Genomic DNA, 25533 nt, shown 5'->3' with positions numbered 1-25533 from the left:
CTTTAGACTAGCATCCACAAGCTGCAGCCTGAAGCAGGAGGTCAGGTGTCAATATGTTACTTACCTTAGAGCTTGATCCGGAAGAGTGTCCTGAGTTCACTCACCAATGTCATTGGGAATTAAGTGCAACTCAGCACTTTCCAAGAAGGTGCTAAGACCCTGGTAGATTTGAGCCCTTATTTGACTGAACTTTTTCTGAACGTCAGTGGCCAGCCAGAAAGCCTGCAGCGACACCTAATGCCCAAAGAGCAGCCATGCTGCCGAGCTCTGGGTTTTACTGTCAGGGGGAAAAGATTTCAAGTTTCTTAAAGGGACATGCAAAGGCAGCTCTGATAGCAGCTGGCGCTCAGCACATGTGCAGTGTAGCCAATCATCCTTTGGGGTGTCAACTGGGGGCGGGAGAGAGCCAACACAAGAGTGGGTGAGGGCCAGTTAACTCCATGAAAATGGACTGCCATCACGGTGATTTTCTTACCATGCCGTGCTGCAATTGTTGCCCCAGGAACAGAGGCGGATTAAGATTTATTAATCTGGGCACAAAGAATATTTGGGTTCCCCACACCCTGTGGGGCCAGGGCACCAGAACCAGGCGGAGCCATCCCCCACCCACTTCTTAATATGGGCATAGTACCCTCGGGCAGGCATGGCGCAGCGGTGGCATGGGCATAGTTTCGGCATGTTGCCTCCCCAAACTGTAAGCCTCGGGTCAGAGGCGACAGGAGGAGCAGAGCCGCCGGTGGTTGCTACTTCAGGCACAAAGCCCAGGGGGCAGCCTATCTCCAGCAGCAGGAGCTGGGTGCAGGCACTGAGCAAGATGCCGCAGCCCCTGAGGCCGGGCAAGTAGCAGCAGGAGCTGTGCCAGAGGAGCCCTCCCTGCCCAGGTCCTTGCTGCCGATGACAGGCTCCGCACTGCCTTCCAGGCCGGGGCAGGACCTCCTCTCCCCGCAGAACATGTCTGTAGGCCCCAGGGTGAGGGCAGGAGGCTGGCCTAGAACCCCCACCCCTGGCATGCCCCACAGGGTGGGGGCACAGGCTGAGGGCTGCTCTTGGGCACCCTGGCCTCTGCCCAGGGCAGGTGGAGGGTCCAAGGCTCCCCACAGTGGCCTGGGCTCCCTGGGCGGCTCGCATCTCTGCCCGGCTCCAGCTTCCAGCCTGGCCAGGAGACGGGGCCTCATAGGGAAGAGGAAGAGCAGGGGGCAGGGCCACAGTTCTAGCACCAGTGGACCCCTGCTTCTACCCAGGTTCTGGCACTCCTGTGGGGGCCCCCAGATTGGCCAGGGCTTGTACATTAATCCGCCACTGCCCAAGAAGCTGCATCCTTGCTAGTCCCTGTGATGAGATATGGAGTTCAGTGGCCAGTGCCACCCTTTGGCTTCTTTAGTGTAAAGCAAAAACCTGAACGGACAGTGTTGCCAACTCTTGTAACTTTATTGGGAGCGTTGATATATTTGGGGTGGTTTTTTTTAAAGTCCCAGCTCCTGGAGTCATATGGTTAAGTGAGAATCTCAGGTTTTTTTCCCAAGGTCCAAGATAGCAAGTCGTTTCTGGTGGACCATTTCCCACAACTTCTGACAAAGGGGTCATAGATTTTCGGGGACCTTTTCCCCTGGCTCGGTATCCACATGATGGTAGGTTAGGTGGGTTTGTTCTTTCAATGCTAAGAACATCAAGGGAAGGTAGAGATCTATTTTCTCTTCCCTGAACAGTGGATTTCAAAATCAACTGCCCTGTCCTTTTTACAACCTTGAAGGATCCTTACCACTTACCCTCCAGTTTTGACTTCAAGGTTGGCAGCAACAACAAATCCTATCATTGGGGTTAAATTTTCACATCCTGGCCCCTATATTGTAGGTTCATTCCTGGTTCTAGTGAGATTTCAGCAGGTTCTCTGTCAAGAAAGCCCCCAGTGTCTCTAAGTTTTCTCTCAAACAGAACACATAGTTACCATGTTGGTTGTTCCTGGGTCTGGCTCCTCCCATGGCTTGTGGAGGAAATCTAGGATCCTGTGGGCCTGCTTCCCACATAGTAGATCAAATGGGGATAATAGGAGGGGTGGGATCAACCAAGCCCAGTGATGGGGATCTGAGGCCTTGGCCCTCCAGCTGGTTCTGAGTTGAGTTCTGGGTTGACAGAGTCCAAACCAAATGTGTACAGTCCAACGTCCCCACAAAAGAAAAGGTCTTCCTTCACCCCACCTCTGGTAGCCTGTGAGTGGCATACCCTTGGCTCAGGGCTTATAATGTCTCTATCCTCTCCAAGGGAGGGGAAAGGTGTTTATATCCCACATACAAAATAGGAACTGCCTAGGAAGGAGTACTGCAGAAAAGGATCTGGGGGTGATAGTGGACAAGAAGCTAAATATGAGTCAACAGTGTAACGCTGTTGCAGAAAAATCAAACATCATTCTGGGATGTATTAGCAGCAGTGTTGTAAGCAAGACACGAGAAGTCATTCTTCCACTCTAGTCCACGCTGATTAGGCCTCAGCTGGAGTATTGTGTCCAGTTCTGGAGCCACATTTTAGGAAAGATGTGGACAGATTGGAGAAAGTCCAGGGAAGAGTAACAAAAATGATTAAATGTCTTGAAAACATGACCTATTAGAGAAAATTGAAAAAAATGGGTTTGTTTAGTCTGGAGAAGAGAAGACTAAGGGGGACATGATAACAGTTTTCAAGTACATAAAAGGTTGTTACAAGGAGGAGGGTGAAAAATTGTTCTTCTTAACCTCTGAGGATAGGACAAGAAGCAATGGGCTTAAATTGCAGCAAGGGTGGTTTAGGTTGGAGATTAGGAAAAACTTCCTAACTGTCAGAGTGGTTAAGCACTGGAATAAATTGCCTAGGGAGGTTGTGGAATCTCCTCCATCACTGGACATTTTTAAGAGCAGGTTAGACAAACACCTGTCAGGCATGGTCTAGATAATATTTATTCCTGCCATGAGTGCAGGGAACTGGACTAGATGACCTCTCGAGGTCCCTTCCAGTCCTATGATTCTATGTCCCCTCCACAAAAAGGTGGTTAGTACCGGCGCCCCGGCTCTCCTTCTTCACTGGGCATATGGTCAAATGCCTCACCCGTTATCTTCCAAATCCTCTCAGGTCTTGGGTAGCTGCTATGAGCAGAATCTCTCCTGCAGTCCAGACTCCTGCTGCACCCTTATTCCGGATCTCCCAAGGGAAGTCTCTGGTTCTCTGCTGTCTCTCCCCCTTCTGAGTTGTCTGGCTCTATGAGGGGATGCGTCAGTGCAAAGGTACCTCCCCATGCCAAAAGGGGCCAGCGGAGGCATCTGGCTCCGATTCACTCAGCTCAGTGGGGCCATCAGTCCACTCCTGGTGTCCAATAATCTGGACATCCTCTCTGTTCTCAGGCTCCTGTAGCACTTCCGCACCGTATATCATGGGGTGGCCAAACTTACTGGCCCCCCAAGTCACATAGGACAATCTGCAGAAGTTTGAAAGCTGGGGCCCACCTGCTGGGGGCTGGGGCATCAGCCCTGCAGGAGGCACCTGACGGGGCTTCAGCCCCACTCCTGCTGCAGCACCGAGCCCCAGAAGGCGCATCCCGTAGGGCTGAAGCCCAGAGACTCCCCTCCTCCCCGCCCCGCTGCGAGGCAGAGGTCCTGAGCTCCCCCGCCCCAGGCTGGCAGGTGGAGAACAGGGGAGCATGGGGGCTGCACGCGACAGAGCCGCCCTGGCTGGACATGGGGATGCCCTGTGCCTGTAAGGGCCCAGCCCTGGGACGTGGGGGTCCCGCGAGGGAGAAATGGAAAGGCCCCTCTGCCCCCTAGGCTGGATGGGGGCGGGGGGGCGGATAGCTGCCTCTATAAGGCACAGCTGCAAAGCGGGGCTGTCCCTGGAAGATCAGGACACCTGGTCACCCTACTGCCCCCCCCCCCCCGCTTGTGCAAACAGGCTCATCCCGTCGGTACAAACTGTAACACCCCCCCCGGGCCAGGGCTTTGCCTCCTGCCCCCGTCTGGCGGCACCGGCCCCGGCTGAACCCCGCCTCCTGCAGGCAGCCGCCTCTGGTCCCCGGCGGGGGCAGGGCCCGGGCGCGGCCGGCGGAGGGGGGGGGAGACTCGCCCGCCCCCAGGTCAGGGCTGGGAGGCCGCGCGCCGCCCGCCCAAGATGGCCGCCTGCACGGCTGAGCTGTTCGGCTTCTGTGCGGATCCCGCGGGCGCGGCCCGGGCCACGGTGGAAGTGAGATTCATCAGCAGCCTGAAGGTGAGGGGCCCCCCCCGCCCCGGCCAGGGGATCAGACCCCCCCCGCCCCGGGGACCCCCCCCAACCCGTGCCAGGGGATCAGACCCCCCCCAACCCGTGCCAGGGCATCAGACCCCCCCCCGCCCCGGCCAGGGGACCCCCCCCAACCCGTGCCAGGGGATCAGACGCCCCCCGCCCCGGCCGGGGGACCCCCCCCAACCCGTGCCAGGGGATCAGACCCCCCCCAACCCGTGCCAGGGCATCAGACCCCCCCCCGCCCCGGCCAGGGGACCCCCCCCAACCCGTGCCAGGGGATCAGACCCCCCCGCCCCGGCTAGGGGACCCCCCCCAACCCGTGCCAGGGGATCAGACCCCCCCCCCGCCCCGGCCAAGGGACCCCCCCAACCCGTGCCAGGGCATCAGACCCCCCCCGCCCCGCCCCGGCTACGGGACCCCCCCAACCCGTGCCAGGGGATCAGACCCCCCCCCGCCCCGGGGACCCCCCCCAACCCGTGCCAGGGGATCAGACCCCCCCGCCCCGGCCAGGGGACCCCCCCCAACCCGTGCCAGGGGATCAGACCCCCCCCCGCCCCGGTCAGGGGACCCCCCCAATCCGTGCCAGGGCATCAGACCCCCCCCGCCCCGGGGACCCCCCCCAACCCGTGCCAGGGGATCAGACCCCCCCCGCCCCGGCCAGGGGACCCCCCCCCAACCCGTGCCAGGGGATCAGACCCCCCCCGCCCCGGCCAGGGGACCCCCCCCCCAACCCGTGCCAGGGCATCAGACCCCCCCGCTCAGGTCCCTCCTCCCAGGCTGCTGCGAGACTCCGCTTTGCGCTTCTTGGCACCGCCCTGGCCATTGCCCCACGGGGGGGGGGGATTTGGGATCCCCCCCTGCCAGCCCCGATGGGGTCCAGCCTGCCCTGCCCTGGGGCTGGGTGACCCGCTCCCCCCGCCCCCCAATGCTAGTGACTATTAAGCCTTCCTCTGTGGCTTCTGGCGGGGGGGGGGCGTGATCTGTCCCTTTCTGCCAACCCCCATCTCCCACCTTGGTGCTCCTTGCAAAGGGAGGGGGGTCCCGTCTCTTCCTGCCCCTGAACGGGGAGCCTTTCCTGGCTGGAGATCACTCACTCGCTCTCTGGGTCCTGCACCCTTCCCCCCCCCAATTAAAAACAGTGATTTTTGAAAAAAAAAATAGAATAAGGAGGACTTGTGGCACCTTAGAGACTAACAAATGTATTTGAGCGTAAGTTTTCATGGGCTAAAACCCACTTCATCAGATGCATGTTGTTTTTTAAAAAACACCGTGGTTAAGCCTCCCTCCCCCTAGCTTCCCCTTTCGGGGAATTGGGACAGCTGAATGGGCTGGAATAGCTGGGCACATTGGCAGTGTGCTGGGGGGCTGGTGTGGGGGGGAGTCCATGGCTGGAATTGCAGGGGAGAGAGGGTTGCAGGTCAGGACTGATGTGCATCAGCAGAGTGGGGTGGGGCCATCCAAGGACTGGATTATAAAAATCAGACTTCAGATACAGGGGCAGGGCTTGTGGGAGGCGGCAATTTTTGTTCTCATTGGTGTGACTCCAAAGGGGCAGAATGAATTTCACTCAAAAGCGCCAGAAGAGTTCATTCTCTTTCACGGCTGATCTCAGCCCAGAGGTGAACTTTCCCCAGAGACACGTGAGTGAAAACGGGGGAATGTTATAAAGCTTATAGCTGCCATTAGCTTTAGCTTTGGGGCCCATAATAACTATAATGCCGGGTTCATTTTATCGTCCTCACTGTGCCCCACTCCTGCAGATGCTTCTGTGCTGGCTTGGCTTTGTGCATGAGTTGTCCCCTTGATTTCAATGGAGCTATTCATATGTGTAACATTAAGTAAGTGCAGAACCATTTGTGGGATTGGTGTCTGTATTTGTTCCTGAGTATTCGTGTGTTTTGATGGGATGGGAAGTCTTTTATTTTGAATTATTTTTACATATTGATGCTTTATTAAATGATGAGCGACAGATCACATAATAAAGAAATAGTATCAAACTCAGCCAGTGGGGCTACTGGGTCAAATCCTAGACCTTATTTCAGCCCTAGAGAAAATTACCTTACCAATGATAACACAGCTTTCACCTCTTCGGAGGGGTTTGAATCCCAATGTTTACTAAGGATCTCCCAATTTTATGCTCTAAATGAAAATGTTGAGGCTGCTATGTTTGCCATTTGACATGTTACACCCCAGAGGTTGCTGCATTTCAGTGCTGCATGAAATGAGCTTGTGTAATCACTGTCAAGCGATTAAAAAAAATAATCGCAATTAATCGTGTGATTAATCACACTATTAAACAATAATAGAATACCATTTATTTAAATATTTTTGGATGTTTTCCATGTTTTCAAATATATTGATTTCAGTTACAACACAGAATACAGTGTGTGCAGTGTTCACTTTATATTATTTTTATTTCAAATATTTGCACTGTAAAAAACAAAATAAATTGTATTTTTCAATTCACCTAATACAAGTACTGTAGTGCAATCTCTTTATCGTGAAAGTTGAACTTACAAATGTAGAATTATGTACAAAAAAATTGTGCATTCAATAACAAAATAATGTAAAACTTTAGAGCCTGCAAGTCCAATCGCTCCAACAAAACAAGTTTGGTTACAATTTGCAGGAGATAATGCTGCCCTCTTCTTATTTACAATGTCACCTGAAAGTGAGAACAGGCGTTCGCATGGCACTGTTGTATCCAGCGTCGCAAGATATTTACGTGCCAGATGCGTTAAAGATTCATATGACTCTTCGTGTTTCAGTCACCAATCCAGGGGACATGCATCCATGCTGATGATGGGTTCTGCTTGATAATAATCCAAAGCACAGCAAATCGGAACATGTCCATTTTCATCATCTGAGTCAGATGTCATCAGCAGAAGGCTGATTTTCTTTTCTGGTTGTTCGGGTTCTGTAGTTTCCACATTGGAGTGTTGCTCTTTTAAGACTTCTGAAAGCCTGCTCCCTATCTCATCCCTCTCAGATTTTGGAAGGCTCTTCAGATTCCTAAACCTTGGGTCAAGTGCTGTAGCTATGTTTAGAAATCTCACATTGGTACCTTCTTTGAGTTTTGTCAAATCTGCTGTGAAAGTGTTCTTAAAAACAACGTGCTAGATCATCACCCAAGCCTGCTATAACATGAAATACACCTCTACCTCGATATAACGCTGTCCTTGGGAGCCAAAAAATCTTACCGCGTTATAGGTGAAACCGTGTTATATTGAACTTGCTTTGATCCACCGGAGTGCCTAGCCCTGCTTTATTGCATTATATCCAAATTCGTGTTATATTGAGTGGCATTATATCGAGGTAGCGGTGTATATGGCAGAACACAGGTAAAACAGAGCAGGGAACATACAATTCTTCCCCAAGGAGTTCAGTCACAAATTTAATTAATTCATAATTTTTTTAAGAACATATTATGTTCATGGAAGCATGAAGGGGCATATATATGTTTTGCATATCTGACACATAAATACCTTGCAACGCCGGCTACAAAAGTGCCATGCGAACACCTGTTCTCACTTTCTGGTGACATTATACATAAGAAGCAGGCAGCAGTATCTCCCGTAAACGTAAACAAACTTGTTTGTCTTAGCAATTGGCTGAACAAGAGGTAGGACTGAGTAAACTTGTATTCTCTAGAAGTTTTACATTGTTTTATTTTTGAGTGCAGTTATGTAACAAAAAAAAATCTATATTTGTAAGTTCAACTTTCATGATAAAGAGATTGCATTACAGTACTTGTGTGAAGTGAATTGAAAAATACTATTTCTTTTGTTTATAATTTTTTACAGTGCAAATATTAGTAATAAAAATAATATAAAGTTAGCAGTGTACACTTTGTATTATGTGTTGTAATAGAAATCAATATATTTGAAAATGTAGAAAAAATCCAAAATATTTAATAAATTTCAGTTGGTATTCTATTGTTTAACAGTGCAATTAATCTTTTTAATCGCGATAATTTTTTTGAGTTAACTGCGATTAATCGACAGCTCCGCTATTTAACTTTGAGATCCTTGCAGGTGAAAGATAAATTAGAGGGGCGAAATCCTGGCCATACTGTAGTCAGTGGGAGTTTTGCCCTAGTTTGCTCCCTGGAGCAGTCTGTGGGAGGGGGCACAAACCATAAACATTTGGATCTGGATTCTACAGCTCTGGATCTGGGTGCCACCGTACAGTCTCAGAGCCAGGGTTTTGGCTTAGGGCACGGGGCTTGGCATTGGAAGACATGAACTCTATTCCCAACTCTTGGTCTGTCCTGAGAGTGGAACTCACAGCTAGCTGGGGAGACAGAATAGCCTTAACTGAACTTGCCGTGCTGCAGATTTCTACAGACTGGAAGTCACTCTTGTTTCTCCATTCAAAGGGAAAAGGCTTATTTGCCACCAGGAATATCCATAAAGGAGAAATTATCTTCTTAGAGAAGCCTGTGGTGTCATCCCAGTTCCTCTGGAACGCGCTGTACAGATATAAAGGTGAGAGGAGAGTCACTGGTTTTAAGATCAGGGCTGGTGGTGTTGGGGGGGGCGGGGGGGACCCTTAGGTCACCTACTCTGATGTCCTGCATAACAAACCCCTGAGAAAGAAGCAGTGATCCTGATGTGTTTGTGCCCCAGAAAATGAAACTGGCCCAAGGTCTGAGACTTGCTGTATTCAGTTTGTGGCCTAACACTGTTGGTCAAAGGACCAGTGACAGTCTAAAGACTGATGTCTTTCAAACCACAAGTGCTAGGAATAAATGCTTGATACCCTGGAAAAGTTGTGCCAAGCCAGCACATCAGTGATATAAACCACTTATCTCTAAATATGGTGCTTCATGAAATATCTTCTGCAAAAATCATGTTGTTATTGAAGTAAGGGGGTGGGGAGGAAGCAGAATGATAATCAGAAGCACGTAGTTTTAAGTTTGGATACCTCATGGTTTTCCAGGGGTTAGAAACACTGTGCTGGACAAAGAATGTTTCCAAGCTCTCATCCCGGACCTGTGATCCAAAGGGAGAAAAATTCCGATCCCAGAGAATATAATGTGATTTGCAAGTAGGATGTAATCAGTGCAAAAGGAAGGTGGGAGCTGCACAGAAGCTTTATAATATCTAGTGATCATTCCTTGAACACTGCTGCAGCACACTTTGGCTTCACTGGGCGCTGTCTCTTCTATACCATCAATCCCTAAACACATAACAGGGTTAAATAATGATGACAGATGGGGAGAGAAACCAAGAAAGAGCTTTAGGACAGGGAGAAAAGGTTTCCAGCTGAGATCTGAAGTGGTATGAAGAATCAGTGAGGTAGGGAGATACATGATGGCCATTTCGGATGGCAGGAGCTGTGTAGCAGAAGGGTTTATCATCGCAGATCAGTTTGGTGGCAAAGGGAGTTAAAGAATGCAGGAAGTGGTGCAGATAATGAGGGCTGTGTTTCTACGGATGGTGTTGGGCCTGTGATGTTTTCAGACTGGTGGTTTAGAGTGGGATAATGAACCAGATTCTCAGCAACTGTAAACCAGTGTTGCACCACTGAAGTTAATGGACCCACACTGAAACACCAGCTGAGGATCTGGCCCACTGCATGCAAACACATCTGTTCTTTTAGAAGGAGGTTCTCTCAGTCTCTGCTGTCTGGTTTGTTGCTTCTTCCCCAGCCTGTGACCACTGCCTGCGGGCCTTGGAGACAGCAGAGGAGAACGCCCAGAGGCTTCTGGGGAAAAGCTGTCTGGTCCTGCCTCACCCAGAGCAGTGCAGCATCCGGAAGGATTTGCATCAGCACTGCCCCCATTGCCAGGTACCAAGCTGCTGGGAAGAGCTGGGCGTTGTCATCGCTGTGGCCTTGTGTTAATCGATCGGGATGGGGCTTGATCTGCCAGGAGGCCACTTTCAGATCTGCCATTGCTGCTGCTGCCTTGGTGTTGGGGCGCTCTCATCGGAAAGGTTGAATTGGTTTCCTCGCTATTGATGGAGAGAGCATCTGACTGGGCAGGACCACCTGGGTCACCTAGGCCGGTTCTTCCCACTCTACAGCCTGGTCTTACGCAATGGAGGTGCAGGGGAGAATTTCCATATTCTGGTGCTCACGGGGCAGCTGTGTCCGAGGAGGGGTTCACCCAGCGCACGCCTTTGCTACCCCCTGCTTTTCCTTGCAATAGATAGGTGCCAGGACTCTGTACTAAGGGGAGGTGGGCTGGGGTAGGACTGCTCCCAGGAGCCCCCTCCTCCTTACCACAGTGCTCTCCCTAGGTCATTAGGAAGATGGCTGGCCTTGAAGGGTTGGTCACTTTCCTAAGGGCTAAGTTCCTACGTTACTGTTCTGTTGGCTGACATGTGTTGCTGTCTCTGTTACTGTCCAGGTTGCGTATTGCAGTGCTGAATGCAGGCATTCTGCCTTCGAGCAATACCACCAGGTGCTGTGCCTGGGCCCCTCCCGAGAGGACCCCAAACATCCCCTTAACAAACTGCAGGACACCTGGAGGTAGGTGCACTAGATGTTTGTAGGACCAGAACTACCTACTGAATAGACTGGCTCTGGCCCATTCGGGAGCAGAGACGGGGACTCACCCTGTGTCCAGCTGAAGGTGATTTGGAGCAGGGTCAGTTACTGCTCTGTCTCTGCGGAGGCACCCACAGCTCCACTGTTCCAGCCTATAGCCATGTAAACCATCCAGGGCCACCTATGCTAGGCAGTTGTCACTGTGCTGCATCCCATGGCCAGTCAGAACTTCATGGCATCTGTGGGAATAGAGCGTGGATCCTCCTGCTCCTGAAGCACAAGCCTCTGTCGCTTGAGCTAAGAAAGAATCTCCATTAGCTGTATAGAGGCTGTGACATTCAGCTGAGCAATTCTGATTCCATCCAGTAGAGGGCAATAGAGCATGTATACACAATCAGTTGATTACAGTACTTTGCAGTTCTGTGGCGCCACCTATGGATCTCAAAGCACTTCACAGACATTATTGAATTAAGCCTCCCAACGTCCCTGTGTGAGAGAGAGATTATTATCCCTGCTTGCAGATGAGGAAACTGAGGCATGGAGAAGGGACATGATCAAGGTGGTAACAGAGCCCAGTTCTCCTGACTCCAGCTCTCTGCTTAAACATTAGACAACAACTCACTAGGTTTAACACACACATTTTTGGTTGGCCCTTCAGTATTATAGTAGCACCCAGAGACCCCTGTCAGAATTGTAATCGCATTGTGCTGGGTGCTGTACATACACAGAGTAACTCTAGTCCCTGCCCCAAAGAATTTGCAATCTGAATAGACAACAGATGGGAGGGGAAGGCGGGGAACTGACTTACTGAAGGTCACATGACAGCTGGGACTAGAGCGGGAGTCTCTCAAGTGCTGGAACCCCTAGGCCTTGCTGCCTTTAGCTGTTTCACTGCCAACAAGCGGAGAAATGAGCAGTAGACCAGACCTGGAAGGTCCCCTGCTAGAGTCCAAAGGCAAGGCAGGAAGTTGCCCCTTTGGCCAGCTCTATAACCAGACCTCCGTAAATATTCCTGCTGAACCTTTTAGAACTTGGTTAATTTCCACTTCCCTTAGGGAGCTCCTGGGCTGTTTGTATCAGTCCGATGCCTGCGTCTGAACGAGGCTGTGTGTGGGATTCCGGTCCTTGTCTCCCTTCGAGGCGCAAACACCCTGCTGGCCCTTTCAGGGCCAGGACATCTCTGCTCTTCTCTCTCACGCTCTATTATTCCTTCCCCTTGGACAGAAACATCCATTACCCACCGGAGACTTCCAGCATCATGCTGCTGGCGAGGATGGTAGCCACCGTCAAACAGGTGTGTGCCTCTGTTTGCTGCTCGTACATCTCAGCACCTCCATCGTGTTGCTCCCTAGTGTCTGCCCTCTCCTCTCTAGGGGTACATCCATGTTGCAAAGTGAAGGGATGATTGTTACACCAGTAGGCGTGTCCATGCTAGCTTTAGTCTAACTAGCAGGGTTCACAGCACTAGTGACAGCATGGTGGCCCAGATTATCAACCCGAGGCCATATCCAGGGTCCTGTGCAGGCTTTTACTTGGTTGTTAGCTCATAAGAACAGCCATACTGGGTCAGACCAAAGGTCCATCTAGCACAGTATCCTGTCTTCTGACAGTGGCCAGTGCTAGGTGCCCCAGAGGGAATGAACAGAACAGGTAATCATCAAGCGATCTATCCTCTGTCACCCATTCCCAGCTTCTGGCAAACAGAGACTAGGAACACCATCCCTGCCCATCCTGACTAATAGCCATTGATGGACCTATCCTCCACAAACTTATTTAGCTCTTTTTTTTAACTTTGTTATAGTCTTGGCCTTCACAACATCCTCTGGCAAGGAGTTCCACAGGTTGACTGTGCCTTGTGTGAAGAAATACTTGCTTTTGTTTATTTTAAACCTGCTGCCTATTAATTTCATTTTGGGGGACCTCTGCTGGATCCCATGTTGACATGTCTTCCCTACATCTTCACTGCTAAGGTTAAAGCTACCCTGGGTATGCTACAACCACACCTTCACTTTGCAGCGTAGACATGCTGTAAGCTAACCTCCTGGCACATCAGCATGTGGGGCTGGGGATGTCTCGCTGCACTGCAGGCTCTTACCAGCACTAGGGATCATTCGTTGGTGAGACAGCACGCAGCACAGAAGGATCTCATGACCTTCCACCCCAGAAGTAGACCCTCCTTCCACCGTCATTAGCTCTAGAATGTCTAAGCTCTTTGGAGACCTCTAGCCACTAGAGGGTGAACCAACCACAGATGTGTCAGGCAGGTTGGATTCCACCCGGCAGTGGGACATCGACATACCAGTCAGGACGTCCCACCACAGTCTGGGCCTCTGCGTCACCGTCCTGACTGCATGACACTGCTCCAGCTGCTTCTGTCTCAGGGCTTGTGCTGAGCACTTTATTGTGTTGGGCTCTGAAGATGCCTGTTGCTGTGGAAAATCAGAGACTGCTGTTAGCACAGATTCTATAAGGGCCTTGGATACCATGGTGATAAGGGCGGATTAAATATGCACACCCACCTGTGTGGTGTAGCTGTGCCGTGGGAGGTGATCTTCATGGGCTAACATCTGGCTTAGCGTGTCTTGAGAAGGCATCTGTCATCTGCATGATGAGTGATCTGCTCCTTTTCCCTGGGTCTTCCCATAGGCCCGGGAGAGCTCTTTATAAAGATGGTTGTGGCTGTGTACGAAGCAGCCCCTTAACTGTGCATTTCTTGCAGTTGAGTTTGGGGTTTTGACATTCCTCATCCCATCAGGTTACCAGGAGTCAAAGCTGTTGTTGCACATCCCTGGCTTCCCCTCCACCTTAGCAAAGGGAGACCTGAGTTTGCCTATCATCGTGGAACTGGGCTGTGCCCATCGCATTAATACACCCTCCCCCATGGCATACTCTCCTCAGCTTCTCCTGCCCACTCTGTCTAGCTCCGCACATGTGCCCCACTGCTATGTGTCTAAGTGTCTCACCTGTATATTTCACTGCTCCCATCTCAGGTAGAGAAGTATTATCCTTATGTCACAGATTAGGAAACTGAGGCACTGAGTGACTTGCCCAAAGTCACAGAGGCTGTCTTGAATTGAACCCCTATCTCCTGAGTCCCCACCCTGTGCGTTAAACACAAAACCAGCCTTCCTCCCCTTTTTTCTCTGGCTCACTCGTTTTCCAAGGGTTAAACATCGTTGTAGCAGTGCTAATATTCTGGCCTAAATAGCATCCAGATCTCTCGCATAGCATCTCGTGTAGCCCCCTCCCACTTCCCTCCTGCTGGAGTGCCAGTTTGAGCGGCTGTTTGATACATTTCAGGCGAAGGACAAGGACTGGTGGATAAAGCTTTTCTCTCAGTTCTGCTGCAAAACGGCCAACGAAGAAGAGGAGATCGTCCACAAGCTGCTGGGGGACAAATTTAAGGTCAGTGTGTCACGCCACTGGAGTGCTTGGGTCTTTGCGGGGAGGCAGGGTTGTTTGCGTTGGTCTCGGAGTTCCTCTACTTTCCCTCTGAAGGCCCCACTTGTGTACAAACCCTTGGTCATAGAGAGAGAGACATCACGGTCCCCAGCAGTGACCAGAACCAGAACTGTCAGCGTCCAAAGCACGGGCCCCCTCCACTTGAGCTAAAGGAGTTCTCTCATGCTCAGTAAACGGCAAGCGGTCGGACCAGCCACTAGAGGGAGGCATGGCCATTAAGCCAATGTATTGCCCTGGTTCCATGGTAGACAGACCAAGCTGTGGCCTGTTCGCTGAGAAAGGAGCAGTTAGTGCAGTGGTTTCCAGGCTGAGGTTGCTTCCCCAGTAGGGAGTGGCCAGACACTAATGCTTTGCTCGTGGGTGCGCAGCCGTGGGTGGTGGTGGCTTTTGATGGCTGCCAGCTTGAGGGCAATTCAGACCAGCAGCTTTCTGACGAGTGGTGGTGGCACAAAGAGCCTTCAGGCCTGCTCCAGTCTCTGCTCGTCGGCTGGATTTAAAGCTGGCCCGCCTGCCTTGGGGCTCCTCTCCTCGCTGACGTTGTGGCCTTGTTTCTCCAGGGCCAGCTAGAGCTCCTCCGACAGCTCTTCACGGAAGCCCTTTATGAAGAACGTCTCAGCAGGGTGAGTGGTGAGTCCTTGTCACCCCTTCCTCCTGCCCCCCAGCAGAGTCCTGTGCACCCCAGAAAGAGTGCTGAGGAGACTCTGTTTTTCCATAGTCCCTCTGACACCCCAAAAATGGGGTGTCCTGGTTGCCGTTCCTCCTGACAGCACTGAAAAGCTAAGATTTGTCCTGGAGCCCATTGGTGCCTCACCCTCACCCTAGCGGGGCTGAGGTGGGATATGAGGGACAACCTCTTTCTCCAGCACCTGATCATTTAACCCCCTCAGTGCTCCGAGCTCAGACAGGCTCAGGGGATAACAAGAATCATAGAAAGGTAGGGCTGGAAGGGACCTTGAGAGACCCCCTTGCTGAGGCAGGACCAAGTGATCCTCTAGACCATCCCTGATGGGTATTTGTCCAACCTGTTCTTCAGAACCTCCAGTGACAGGGATTCCACAGCCTCCCTTGGAAGCCTGTTCCAAGTGCTCAACTCCCCTTAGAGTTAGAAAGTTTTTCCTTATAGCCAACCTCAATCTCCCTTGCTGCAGATTAACCCCAATACGTCTAGTCCTCCCTTCAGTGGACTTGGAGAGTAATTGATCCCCGTCCTCTTTGTAACAGCCTTTATCATATTTGCAGACTGTTATCGATTTCCCCCCTCAGAATTCTTTTCTCAAGACTAACCAAGTCCAGGGTTTTTAACCTTCCCCATGGGTCAGGTTTTCTAAACCTTTTCTCATTTTTGTTGCTGTCCTCTGGACTCCCTCCAATTCGTCCACATCTTTCCTAAGTGTGGCGCCCAGGATGGGACCCAGCACTCCAGCTGAGGTCTCACTGGTGCCCAGTAGAATGGGATATTACCTCCTGTGTCTTACATACGACACTTGAATTCATACAGCTGTTCAGCATTTCCTCTTGCTGCTGCCTTACAGGGGTTGTGCCCAGGAGGAAAGAAATATAATGGAACAGGCTTGTGCCCTCTCCTGCGCTCTATGGCTCTGGAGTGACTGTACCTGGAATCCACCGCTGAGTAGCAGAAAGGAGAGACGAGGCTGACGGGGAGCTGGGTGGGGCCAGAACCATCTTGGAAGATTGTAAATGCCAACTAGGGGGAGGAATTGTTTGGGACAGGACAGCGGCACCATGAGGAATAATGGGGTGAAGCAGAGAGAGGGAGAACCTAGGCTCAGTCTGAGGGAAGCCCTGGTGACCCTGGATTCTCCTAGAGGATGGAGCCCCCATACTTGACGGGTCAGATTGTCAAAGGTGCTGATCTCCCACTGAAGGCAGTGGATGCTAAGCGCTGATGAAAATCAGGCCATTAAGCTCTGTGCCTCACGTCCTCCATTCAGTTCTTTCTAACGAGACATTTCTAGGGACCCTCTCCCCGTGTCCAGGATTTGTTATTACAGGATGCTGAAACTGTGTCACGGCAGAGCTGAGGCTCGGTTCACTGCTCGTTGTAATAGCATTAGTGCCCGTTCTATGGCAGCTCTAGCCTCAGCCCCACGGCTCATCATGTGATTCTGCAAGCATGGCTGCGAGCTAGAGCTGTGTTTCTCAATGACTGGTCTGTGGACTGGTGCCGATCCCTGAGATTTCCTTGACGCTATTTAGGAAAGCAGCAGGCTGGTCCCTGGTATCAAACAGGTTGAGAAGCATGGAGCGAGAGCAAATGGGAGCCGCTGAGAGGGTAGCTAGCCCTACACTCCTGACAGGTAAACGGATCCTCTTGCTTCTTGGTCTTTCTGCAGTGGTTTACTCCAGAAGGGTTCCAATCGCTGTTTGCCCTGGTTGGGACCAATGGCCAAGGCATAGGAACAAGGTAACCAGTGGATTCGCTATTGCGCTGTGGTTGTGTGTGGGGAACTGTTGAGAAATCGGCCTGGAAGTCATGGAAGTCTCAAAGCTCTCTGGGTCTCTGGGCTCCCCTCAGCGCTTGCACGGATTCCTTTGTGCTGTCTGACGGAGTCATCCATGCACGTCCTTCAACGCAGCTGATGGGAGCCCCTTAAGTACCTAGAACGAGGGCAGAGAAAAAACCTTGTACGTGTCGCTGGGGTTCTGTAAAAGCGGCGTTTTACTGCTTTTCTGTAAACTAGGACAGGACTTCCCCAGTGACCCTAATCCAGAGCCTCCCAACGTTCAGGTCTGGTCCTGCATCAGAACTTTGCCTCTTGGGGCCATTGGACACTTCAACCCTGGGAGCCTTAGAGAGTCCCTCCTCCCTCCTGAGCATTGTGCGCTGAAGAACGAGAGCTGGTGCCATGAGCACCCACGCCGGCTCGCAGGGTGTGATCACAGCTCTCCCTAGCACTGGGGTACAGGTGGCTCTCGCCCACCCGGCCAGATCCAGAGACGGTGGGAAACGTAACCGTGTTCTGTCTGGTTTCCGCTAGTTCCCTGAGCCAGTGGGTCCATGCCTGCGATGCGTTAGAGCTTCCCCCGCACGAGCGAGAGCAGCTAGATGCCTTCATAGACCAGCTCTATAAGGATATTGAGAAAGGTAACAGTGACAGGAAGTGTCGGCGTGGTTTCTGGGCGCGGTTCTCTGGGTGGTTGTCTTCTTGAGGACAGGCGGGGCTGGGGGTGGGACTCAGCGGCCATCGCAGTTGGCTAACTTTGTAGGCTGCATTGACTGGTGCTGTCTGAAGGCCCTGGTCGGGGTCCCTGAGCTGCCACTGGCACTCCCGGCTGCAGGGTAGACGCACCGTGAGAGAACTCCACTCAGGGACAAGGCCCCTCCTTCCCATTCAACGTCAGGGCCAGGACTGGTTTGCTGCCATTTTTCTGGATTTCCCAGACCCTGGACAGTCTCAGCAGCCAGGGGATCTGGCTCCCATATCCTGGGAAGTGTGGCTGAGACGAGCCGCAGGGAGCAGCTCCTGGGGCTGGTGGAGGAAGATGGGTGTATCCCCAGGCGATGGCTGCCAGTTTTTAAAACCCAGCTCCCTGTTTTGCACCCGCCAGTGACTGCAGGTGCAATGTGGTGGACGCAGATGCGGACCAGTAGCTGTCTGCTTGGTTTGTGGGTGCAGTTCAGTAATTGGATGTCTCTGTGCCTTCAGTTCCTCCCACAGCTATCTGGGGGAGTCAAATAGGGGGTCTGTCCCCTTTAAATCCCAACCCCCCCAGCTGTCCAGTCCCCAGGCTCGCTGGGAGGCTGAAGTGGATTGGTGTGACTGGCGCAGGTGAACCGGTACAAAAAGGCTCTGCCTTGGCCGAATTTGCTGCCCTGCTGTTTCCCCATGCGCTGACTCTCCTGGTTGGAGGAGCAGGGTTTGGCTGGGGAAGCTGTCCGGGGCTGTAACCGTCCCTTTCTGCTTCAGAGACCGGAGAGTTCTTGAACTGCGAGGGATCCGGCTTGTACGTGCTTCAGAGCTGCTGTAAGTAATGGGACGATGCTGATTGGCCGGCCCGGCCCCTCTCTCTTTGGCTAAACCATTCGAACTGTCTGAAGGTTTCGAGAGATACCGGCATGGTCGGGCGGGTCACAGCCTGGCCTGCCTTATCGTTCCCTGGCGTCCATTTGCAAAAGCCATGCTCAAAAATTAACACGCCAGAGCTTTTCAAACACGCAAATAAATGCCAGAGGCTCAGCACACGTGAGCAACCCTCCAGTAACAAAGCAGGGTTTGCAATCTAGTGCCAAGGTAACCTCCAGTGCATTCTTATTCCTGCAGAGGCACGTTATAGACAAATACCATGCCACTCGTGCCCCAGAGAGCTTTTTTTGCATGCAATGGGGTAAAAATACCTTCGTGAGGAAACCTTCTCCAGTCTTAGCGGCCTCCTGTGATTAAAGAAACAGCAATCAGAGACTGGTTATTAACGAGAAGGGAGGGAGCCCAGAGACAGTGCAGCCGTCTGGGTGCTGCAGGGTGTATCTCAGCCAGGGTGGTGGGGAAAGCTATATAACAGGCAGGCTTACACGGAGAAGGGAGCAGGAATATTTTCCTCCCTCTCTTCTTGCCTCATTAAATGACCAGTAGGGAGACTAGTTGGTTCAGAGAAACGCGAACAGCATCCCAGGCCTTTCACCTCCAGCTCGCTGCGTTGAGTCTGGGGCAGAAGTGACTGATTCCCTCTCCATCTGCTGGCTGTTCTGTGGCGCAGTGCAATGAATGGGTGGGTCTCAGTCCAGCACTAGGCAGACGAGTGTCCTCCCCCACTCAGCTGGCAGGATTTGGCACCATTACTGGCAGTCTCAGCAGGTGGCTGAGGGGTTTGAACTAACCCTCTCGTTCATCCTCCAGGCCAAGCCTGAGGCCTGCGGGGGGTCTGCATGGGGAACTGGCACTGCTGCCTGTGTCAGGCCTGCTGCCTCTGGTGGCACCTGCTGTGTGTCACTCACTGGCTCTGGTTCCCGTCTCCTCCCTGCTGCAGGTAACCACAGCTGCATCCCCAACGCTGAGACGTCCTTCCCGGATAACAACTTCCTCCTGCACCTCATTGCCCTGGAGGAGATCAAGCCGGGAGAGGTGAGCCTGCAGGGAAGGGAATGGCTGATTTGTTTGGGGAGGGCCGAAGCCTGTAGCGCTCCCTCAGGCCAAACTCCTCCTGAAGGCAGTGGCTGTCCAGCCTGAGTAAGACCAGTAGGGTTCTGTCTATGTGCTTACATGCTGCCCCCGCCCCCATTACTATAGTATCCAAGCACCTGCCAACCCCTGTGGGAGGTAACATCTCTATTGTATGGATGGGGAAACTGAGGCACGGAGCGATGAAGTGACTGGCCTAGGGTCAGGCAGGAAGTCTGTGGCAGAGCTGTGGATTGAAGTCCCAGTTCCAGGTCTTCGCTAAAAGACCATTAACCCTCTGTGGCCCTTCTCTGAGGAAAGGACAAGGGTCATGAGCTGCGATTCAGCCTAGCTGGGTTTTTGAGTTGCTGTGGACCCTGATGATTTTGTGAGCTATCGGGGAGTCCCAGGCGATCTCTGCTGTCTGAACACATCAGGGCAGTTCGGAGCTGACCTTCGCACCCCCAGCCTGCAGCGTCACTCAGCTGGAGGAAGGCGTGGGACTGGGCTGTGAGGACAATAAAGGAGATTCCTCACTGAGGCTGCAGGACACACATGGGCCCTCTGTTTCTCTCTGGCTCTCCACATCCCCTGTGCTGTCTGGTGTCACCGCATGGCAGCCCCTTGAGTCCTGGCCGGGCCTCCCAGCCGTGGAAAGGGCAACCGACTGCTCTGCTGGGTCAGTCTCTCCATAGGGCTGGATTCTGATTTCTACCTGCCCTGGAAGTTAGCCCTGCTGGATGCTGTGTTCTGCTTTAGCCCCGCCAGTTCCCTCTGCTCTCTGGCAGAGACTTGCTGCCACTTTCCCCCCTGTTCTTGGAAAGCTTCCCCTCCAGGGGCAGGAGAGCCCAGCGGTGGTTCGGTGCAATGGGAACTAACTCACCGCCGGGACTGTTTCTCTTGTCTCGGCAGGAAATCTGCATTAGTTATTTAGACTGCTGCCAGCGGGAGCGGAGCAGACACAGCCGCCACAAGATACTCAGGTAGGGCAAGCTGCCCGCACCGCTCGGACTCTGCTGGCTAGGGGAGGGGCCCTGGGGACACATCAGGGTAGAAGCAGCGGTGGGGGAAGGGTTGCCAAGGCATGGGCAGAGCGAGGTGGTTCTGCAGAATATTGTCAATTTACTTTCAGGGATAAGGGGGACCCCCCCTCAATCTTATTCTGTTCTTGGATGTAATAGCTTCTTCTAGCCTCAGTCTGCAGCACCTGTCCCTCTGGCTGAGCGCACACACACACACCCCCGCCCCTCTCCTCTCTCTCTCGCGCTCTCTCACACACACTGACACATACCCCTGGCCTCCCTTTCCCGGCCCTCCTTCTGGTTGAGCAGGGTGGGGCCGGGTGCGTGCTCTAATACTGCCAGCCACAGAGGGATACTTGAGATCAACCCAAACTGCTCCATTCAGCCTCTGCCCCAAGAACTGAGCCTGCTGCTTCTGCCCTCCTCACCCTGTGGCCTGCGTCTGCGCCATTGTATGGGGCCTCCTGGTCTCTGTTCAGCCGGCTTTGCAGCGTTCGTGTACATGCAGCCTGCTTGGACGGGCCACTGAGTCCTCCGTGGTCGGAAGGGCGTTGGGCTTAGCATATGGCCTGCACTCGGCACACTCAGCCTTCGGGACGGACAGATGGGTATCCACACCAGCATGCACGATACACAGGCAGTAGGATCACACAGCAGGCATGCATGTATGTGATGTGTACATCCCGTGCAGACAAGCATTGATTTGTCTGCACTGCGAGCTGGTGACTTCTCTCCAGCTCCTGGCAAAGTCCCAAGCCCCTTGGCTTTTTTGCTGTCTTTGTTTTGCAGGAAGTGTGTTGCTCCTAACCTGTCAAGCAGCATAAACCCTGGGAGCGGTAGAGCAGGCAGTGTGACAGTGTGATTTTAGCCTGGGTAGGCACGTCCAGGCTAGCTTTAATCTAGGCAATGATAGCAGTGGCGACGTGGCAGCAGAGATTTCAGCGTGGGCGAGCATCCCGAGTTTGTTCCTAGGGTCCCTGGTGGGCTGGTGCTGGGGTCGCCAACCTGCGCTGATGCCTGTGTCACTGCATCTCTGCTGCTCCTGTTACCTGTGCAAGCTAGAGCAGCCTGGTCTACCTATCTGCGCTGCACTCACACCTCCAGCTGCAGTGTAGACCCGACCCAAAGATGCATCTTGCCCAAGGTTGTCTTATTCCTGAGCTATCAGAGTGTTAGAAAGTGTTAGGAAAGGGATAGATAATGGAACACAAAATGCCATAATGCTGCGGGCAGATCTGTAGAATTCCCTGCTACGTCCTCCCTTGAATGCTGCGGGCAGATGTGGTCGCCCCATCTCAAAAAGATGCATTAGAAATGAAAAAGGTTCAGAGAACGGCAACCAAAATGCTTAGGGGTTCGGGTCAGCTTCCAGGTGAGGAGAGAGGAAAAAGGCTGGGACTGTTCAGCTTGGAAAAGAGACGACTAAGGGGGGATATGACAGAGGTCTGTAAAATCATGACAGGTGTGGAGAAAGCGAATAGAGAAGTGTTATTTACTCCTCACAACACAAGAACCAGGGGTCACCCAATGAAATTAACAGGCAGCAGATTTCATACTACCAAAAGGAAGTATTTCTTCACACAACACACAGCCAACCCGGGGAACTTTTTGCCAGGGGATGCTGTGAAGGCATCTAAAGAAAATCAGAGAAGTTCCTGGAGGGGGGGTCCATCAATGGCTACTAGCCAAAATGGCCAGGGACTCAACCCTGTGCTCTGAATATCCCTAAGCCTGTGTTTGCCAGAAGCTGGGACGGGGTGACGGGATGGATCACTTGGTGATTCCCTGTTCTGTTCATTTCCTCTGGGGCACCTAGCACTGGCCACTGTCAGAAGACAGGAGACTGGGCTAGATGGACCTTTGGTCTGACCCAGTGTGGCTGTTCTTATGTAACTGTCGTGTGTGCTCAGGGTAGAACGATAGAGACCAGTGGCTTCTAGTCCAGCATAACTCACTGCTCAGGCTACACCCCCGTCCTCCAGCAGCTGCATGAGGAGCTCTCCCTGCTCAGAGGGAGGGATGAGCGAGGAGTTAACCCCCGAATGGCTGGTTCTGCCCTCCAGCCTGGCACCATAGTACTGCAGACTCCCTTGACGTGGTTTTCTCTCTCTCCTGCTCACCTCAGGGAACACTACCTGTTCACCTGCTCGTGCCCCAAGTGCCTGGCTCAAGCCGACGACGCCAACCTGACTTCAGAGGAGGAGGAGGAGCTGGAGGGCGAAGGAGAGACGGACGATGCGGAGCTGGAGGATGAGATGACGGACGTTTGATCCTGGGCCTGGGGATGGGGTTCAGCTTTGTACTGGAGACGGGACCGTGGGGAGGGACTGTGCCTGTGTCGGCCAGGGCTGGCGCAGCGGCAGGGAGAGAGCATGTTAAGGTTTGGCTAGGTTGGGCAGTGGAGGAAGCGGGGATCTTCCCTGCTCCTGACCATCCTTCTGGGGGAGTGTGTCTGTGGTACTGGGATCCCCTTTCTCTAGTTAATGGCTCCACTTGTCCCAACCACTCCTCCGCGGCTGAGGCAGATATCCACCCACACAGACATCGCCTTGGTCTCCTTGTTTGTGTCTGATCCTGCAGACAGAGCGATATGCCCGGGAGCGGGGCTGGAGGAGACGACGCATGCAGGGGAAGTCCCTGGCTCTTCTGAGCACAGCGCACAAACCTTAATGCTACCCTTGTTCCTGACGCTGGGCAAACAACCAGCTACACCGGGGCTTCCTCCGGTGTCAATATCTAAGTGATCTGAAAACTTGGAGAGGAGAGTCTGGGGGGATTTGGGCTCATGACTTCCTCGGGGTTGTGGAGGGGGCAGAACAGAGGTTTAACCCAGGGGAGACAGTGGCTGTGCAAAGAGGTTGTGGTCTCATGGACTCAGCAGAAGACTGGGAGCCAGGACTCCCTGCTCTGTCACTGACTTGTGGTGTGAGCAAGTCACTTACTCTCGCTGTCTCTCAGGTTTAAAATGGGGTTGGGGGGGGGATGATCAGACTTTACTAGCTTGGGGAGGGGAGGAGAGGATTAGCTGCTCAATGTCTGGACAGGGCTGAGTATTTTGAGTCATATACACACGCGCACTCTTAGTGCAGAGGGTGAAGGGTTAAGTAGCTCTGGAGGTGACGGGGTCAGCTGATGGTGCCTCACACTCCTTGCCCCTGCTGCCCTCATGGGTTGGCACAGTAATTTTGTTGTGGTAGTTTCACCATGGGGAGGTCTATCTGCCCCACCAGGGCATCAGGCTCAGTGGTATTGACTGGCCTGTGAGGGGCTCCTGAACGGGCCCCAAAGGGAAATCCTTACCCAGCCTGCCGCAGGGGGCTAGACCCCTGGCCCCAGAGTTACAACAGTCTGTAGGCATTGCTCTGCAGCGCTGAAGCTTGTTGTCAGAAGGGAGTTAGGTTCTTCGGAGCCAGACTCCCATTGACTGTCAGTGCAATTTTGGCTCTTATGTGCCTAAATCCTTTTTACCAAGGAGACTTAGGCTCCTGAATCAGCTAGGCATTGGAATGCTGAGCGCAGCTATGGCTGAACACCTCTAAACACCTGGGCCCCGGTTCTCCTCCATGGGACCAGGAAGCGGGGTCCGGCCCCATTGCCAAGCCCAGCCCTGGAGCGCAAAGGGAGAAACAGTCGACTCTGTTGTGTCTGCGGGGAGGGTGGTTGGAGGGATCCATCCTCAGCCTTCCCTTATGTGTATTATCCCACTGACCTCCCAGGGGTGCAAAGGCTGCAGGGCTGGGCCGTCAGGTATCACGTGACCATCAGCCATGCTGTGGTGGCTGAGTGTGCGAGGAGCTGGCAGCTCCTTCTAGACCCACTAGTGTAAGCTCCCCAAGTGCCTGTCTGCCTGGGTCTGAGCGGTGCCCAGCGCCCCCTGCACCTCTTGGAGCCAGTGGGCATTGGGGGTGCTCAGCACCTCTCAGATCAAACCCTGTCAGAGCAGCGTGGTGCTCTCGGGATGGTGAAGGATCCAGACGAGAGTTCAGGCTGCCTAGTACCATAGCCGGAGATGGGCCAGTCGATGAGGGAGTCTGTCCCCCTGCGAGGGCAGGACCTGCCCTGCGATAGAAACTGAGCCACCTGGAAAAATCTCAGCCTTCTAGGAGGCAGGCGGTGTTGTCCTCCCCCCAGCAGCCATCTCCAACATGGTCGTTTGCCTTTCTGTGCTGTCCTGGTGGCTGGATGAAGGGGCGGCTTCGAGCACGATGTAATTGCTTTGGGCCTGCAGGCCGCTGGGCTGCCTGGGGACCAAATTGAGAGGACGCTTACCATCCACATCTGATCTTCTCCCCATGAGCAGTGAGGCTGGAGTGGGAGGAAGGTCACCCACCAGCTATGTTCACCTGCTCTTTAGAGCCATGTTCCCACTCCATCCTTATCTCATCACTCCAGTAATGGGGCCAGGAGTGGGGGCACCCCACATCCTGATCTCCCACCCCACTCTCCCATCAGTGAGAGGGTTGGGACAAACCCTTTCCAGAAGTGGGATACAGTTCCTGGCCTCGTTTCTTCCACTGCCTCCCCCAGTCCTCCTGCAGCTGGTGGGGCTTAGCCGGTCTGATCGAGATGAAGCCTGGCATGCTAGGAGTGGTTGTCTTTTCAGTGCACCCCACCCACTAAAGAGTAAGAGAGATGCAGTCTCCTCCGTTGCCGATAAGGTGTGAGCTGTGAGGCTGTGCTGTGTCCCTCTATGAAGGCTGATTTTTTGCACTTTCCTTAGGACTTCTTGTGGAGAGGGGAGCCTGGGCTCTGTGACTGGAAAACAATGGAGCCCCACACTTCTTAAACCTGGCTGTGTTGACTGTCTTAGGGGCCACTTGACGTAAGCGGGGAATTTGACAGGGTCGTTAGCGTTGAAATACGACTCTTGAACATATCTTAGCCTCGTGACAGCACATTTTGAGGGCTTTTATATTCTGTGTGCCTGGAGCTGGGAGAGTGACCTGGAAACTTGGTGCCTGCAGATCACAGGCCAAATCCTACACTGGTGTAAATCTGGAATAGCTTCACTGACTTCCTCTGAGTTACGCCAAGTTCACACCGGTGTCGCTGAGGAAAGAATTTGTTTTCACCTTAAGCCCACACTGCACAAGCAGTTGGGCTTTGATTTTTGGTATTGCTTGAAACAGTACAGCAATAGGCTTATTTGACATGGTGCTAATGCCTGCGGTGATGGAATTGCAGTGAATTAAGGGGAG

At 53.0% G+C, this 25533-nt stretch overlaps 1 protein-coding gene across 1 annotated transcript; it reads left to right on the top strand.

Annotated features, from left to right (window-relative positions):
• The first annotated feature begins 4119 nt into the window (after positions 1–4119).
• SMYD5 (SMYD family member 5) lies at positions 4120–24977 on the top strand. Its single transcript, XM_050943407.1, has 13 exons — positions 4120–4224; positions 8618–8726; positions 9893–10032; positions 10595–10716; positions 11959–12028; positions 14035–14139; positions 14754–14816; positions 16551–16621; positions 17196–17302; positions 18126–18182; positions 19183–19277; positions 20226–20296; positions 22461–24977. The coding sequence occupies exons 1-13, from the start codon at positions 4129–4131 to the stop codon at positions 22603–22605; spliced, it is 1251 nt and encodes a 416-aa protein (XP_050799364.1). The 5' UTR covers positions 4120–4128; the 3' UTR covers positions 22606–24977.
• Positions 24978–25533: the final 556 nt, after the last annotated feature.

This window comes from Gopherus flavomarginatus, chromosome 3 (genome assembly GCF_025201925.1).
Source record: "Gopherus flavomarginatus isolate rGopFla2 chromosome 3, rGopFla2.mat.asm, whole genome shotgun sequence".
NCBI lineage: Eukaryota > Metazoa > Chordata > Testudines > Testudinidae > Gopherus > Gopherus flavomarginatus.
The sequence above is the reverse complement of the archived record's forward strand: the minus strand, read 5'-3'. Positions and strand labels throughout refer to the sequence as shown.

Excerpts from the sequence above, each read along its gene's own strand:
- SMYD5 (XM_050943407.1), top strand. The coding sequence starts at position 4,129 with ATGGCCGCCTGCACGGCTGAGCTGTTCGGCTTCTGTGCGGATCCCGCG. Across the intron at positions 14,140-14,753 it reads TGCTGGGGGACAAATTTAAG|GGCCAGCTAGAGCTCCTCCG; the intron begins GTCAGTGTGTCA and ends TTGTTTCTCCAG. Across the intron at positions 17,303-18,125 it reads CTATAAGGATATTGAGAAAG|AGACCGGAGAGTTCTTGAAC; the intron begins GTAACAGTGACA and ends TTTCTGCTTCAG.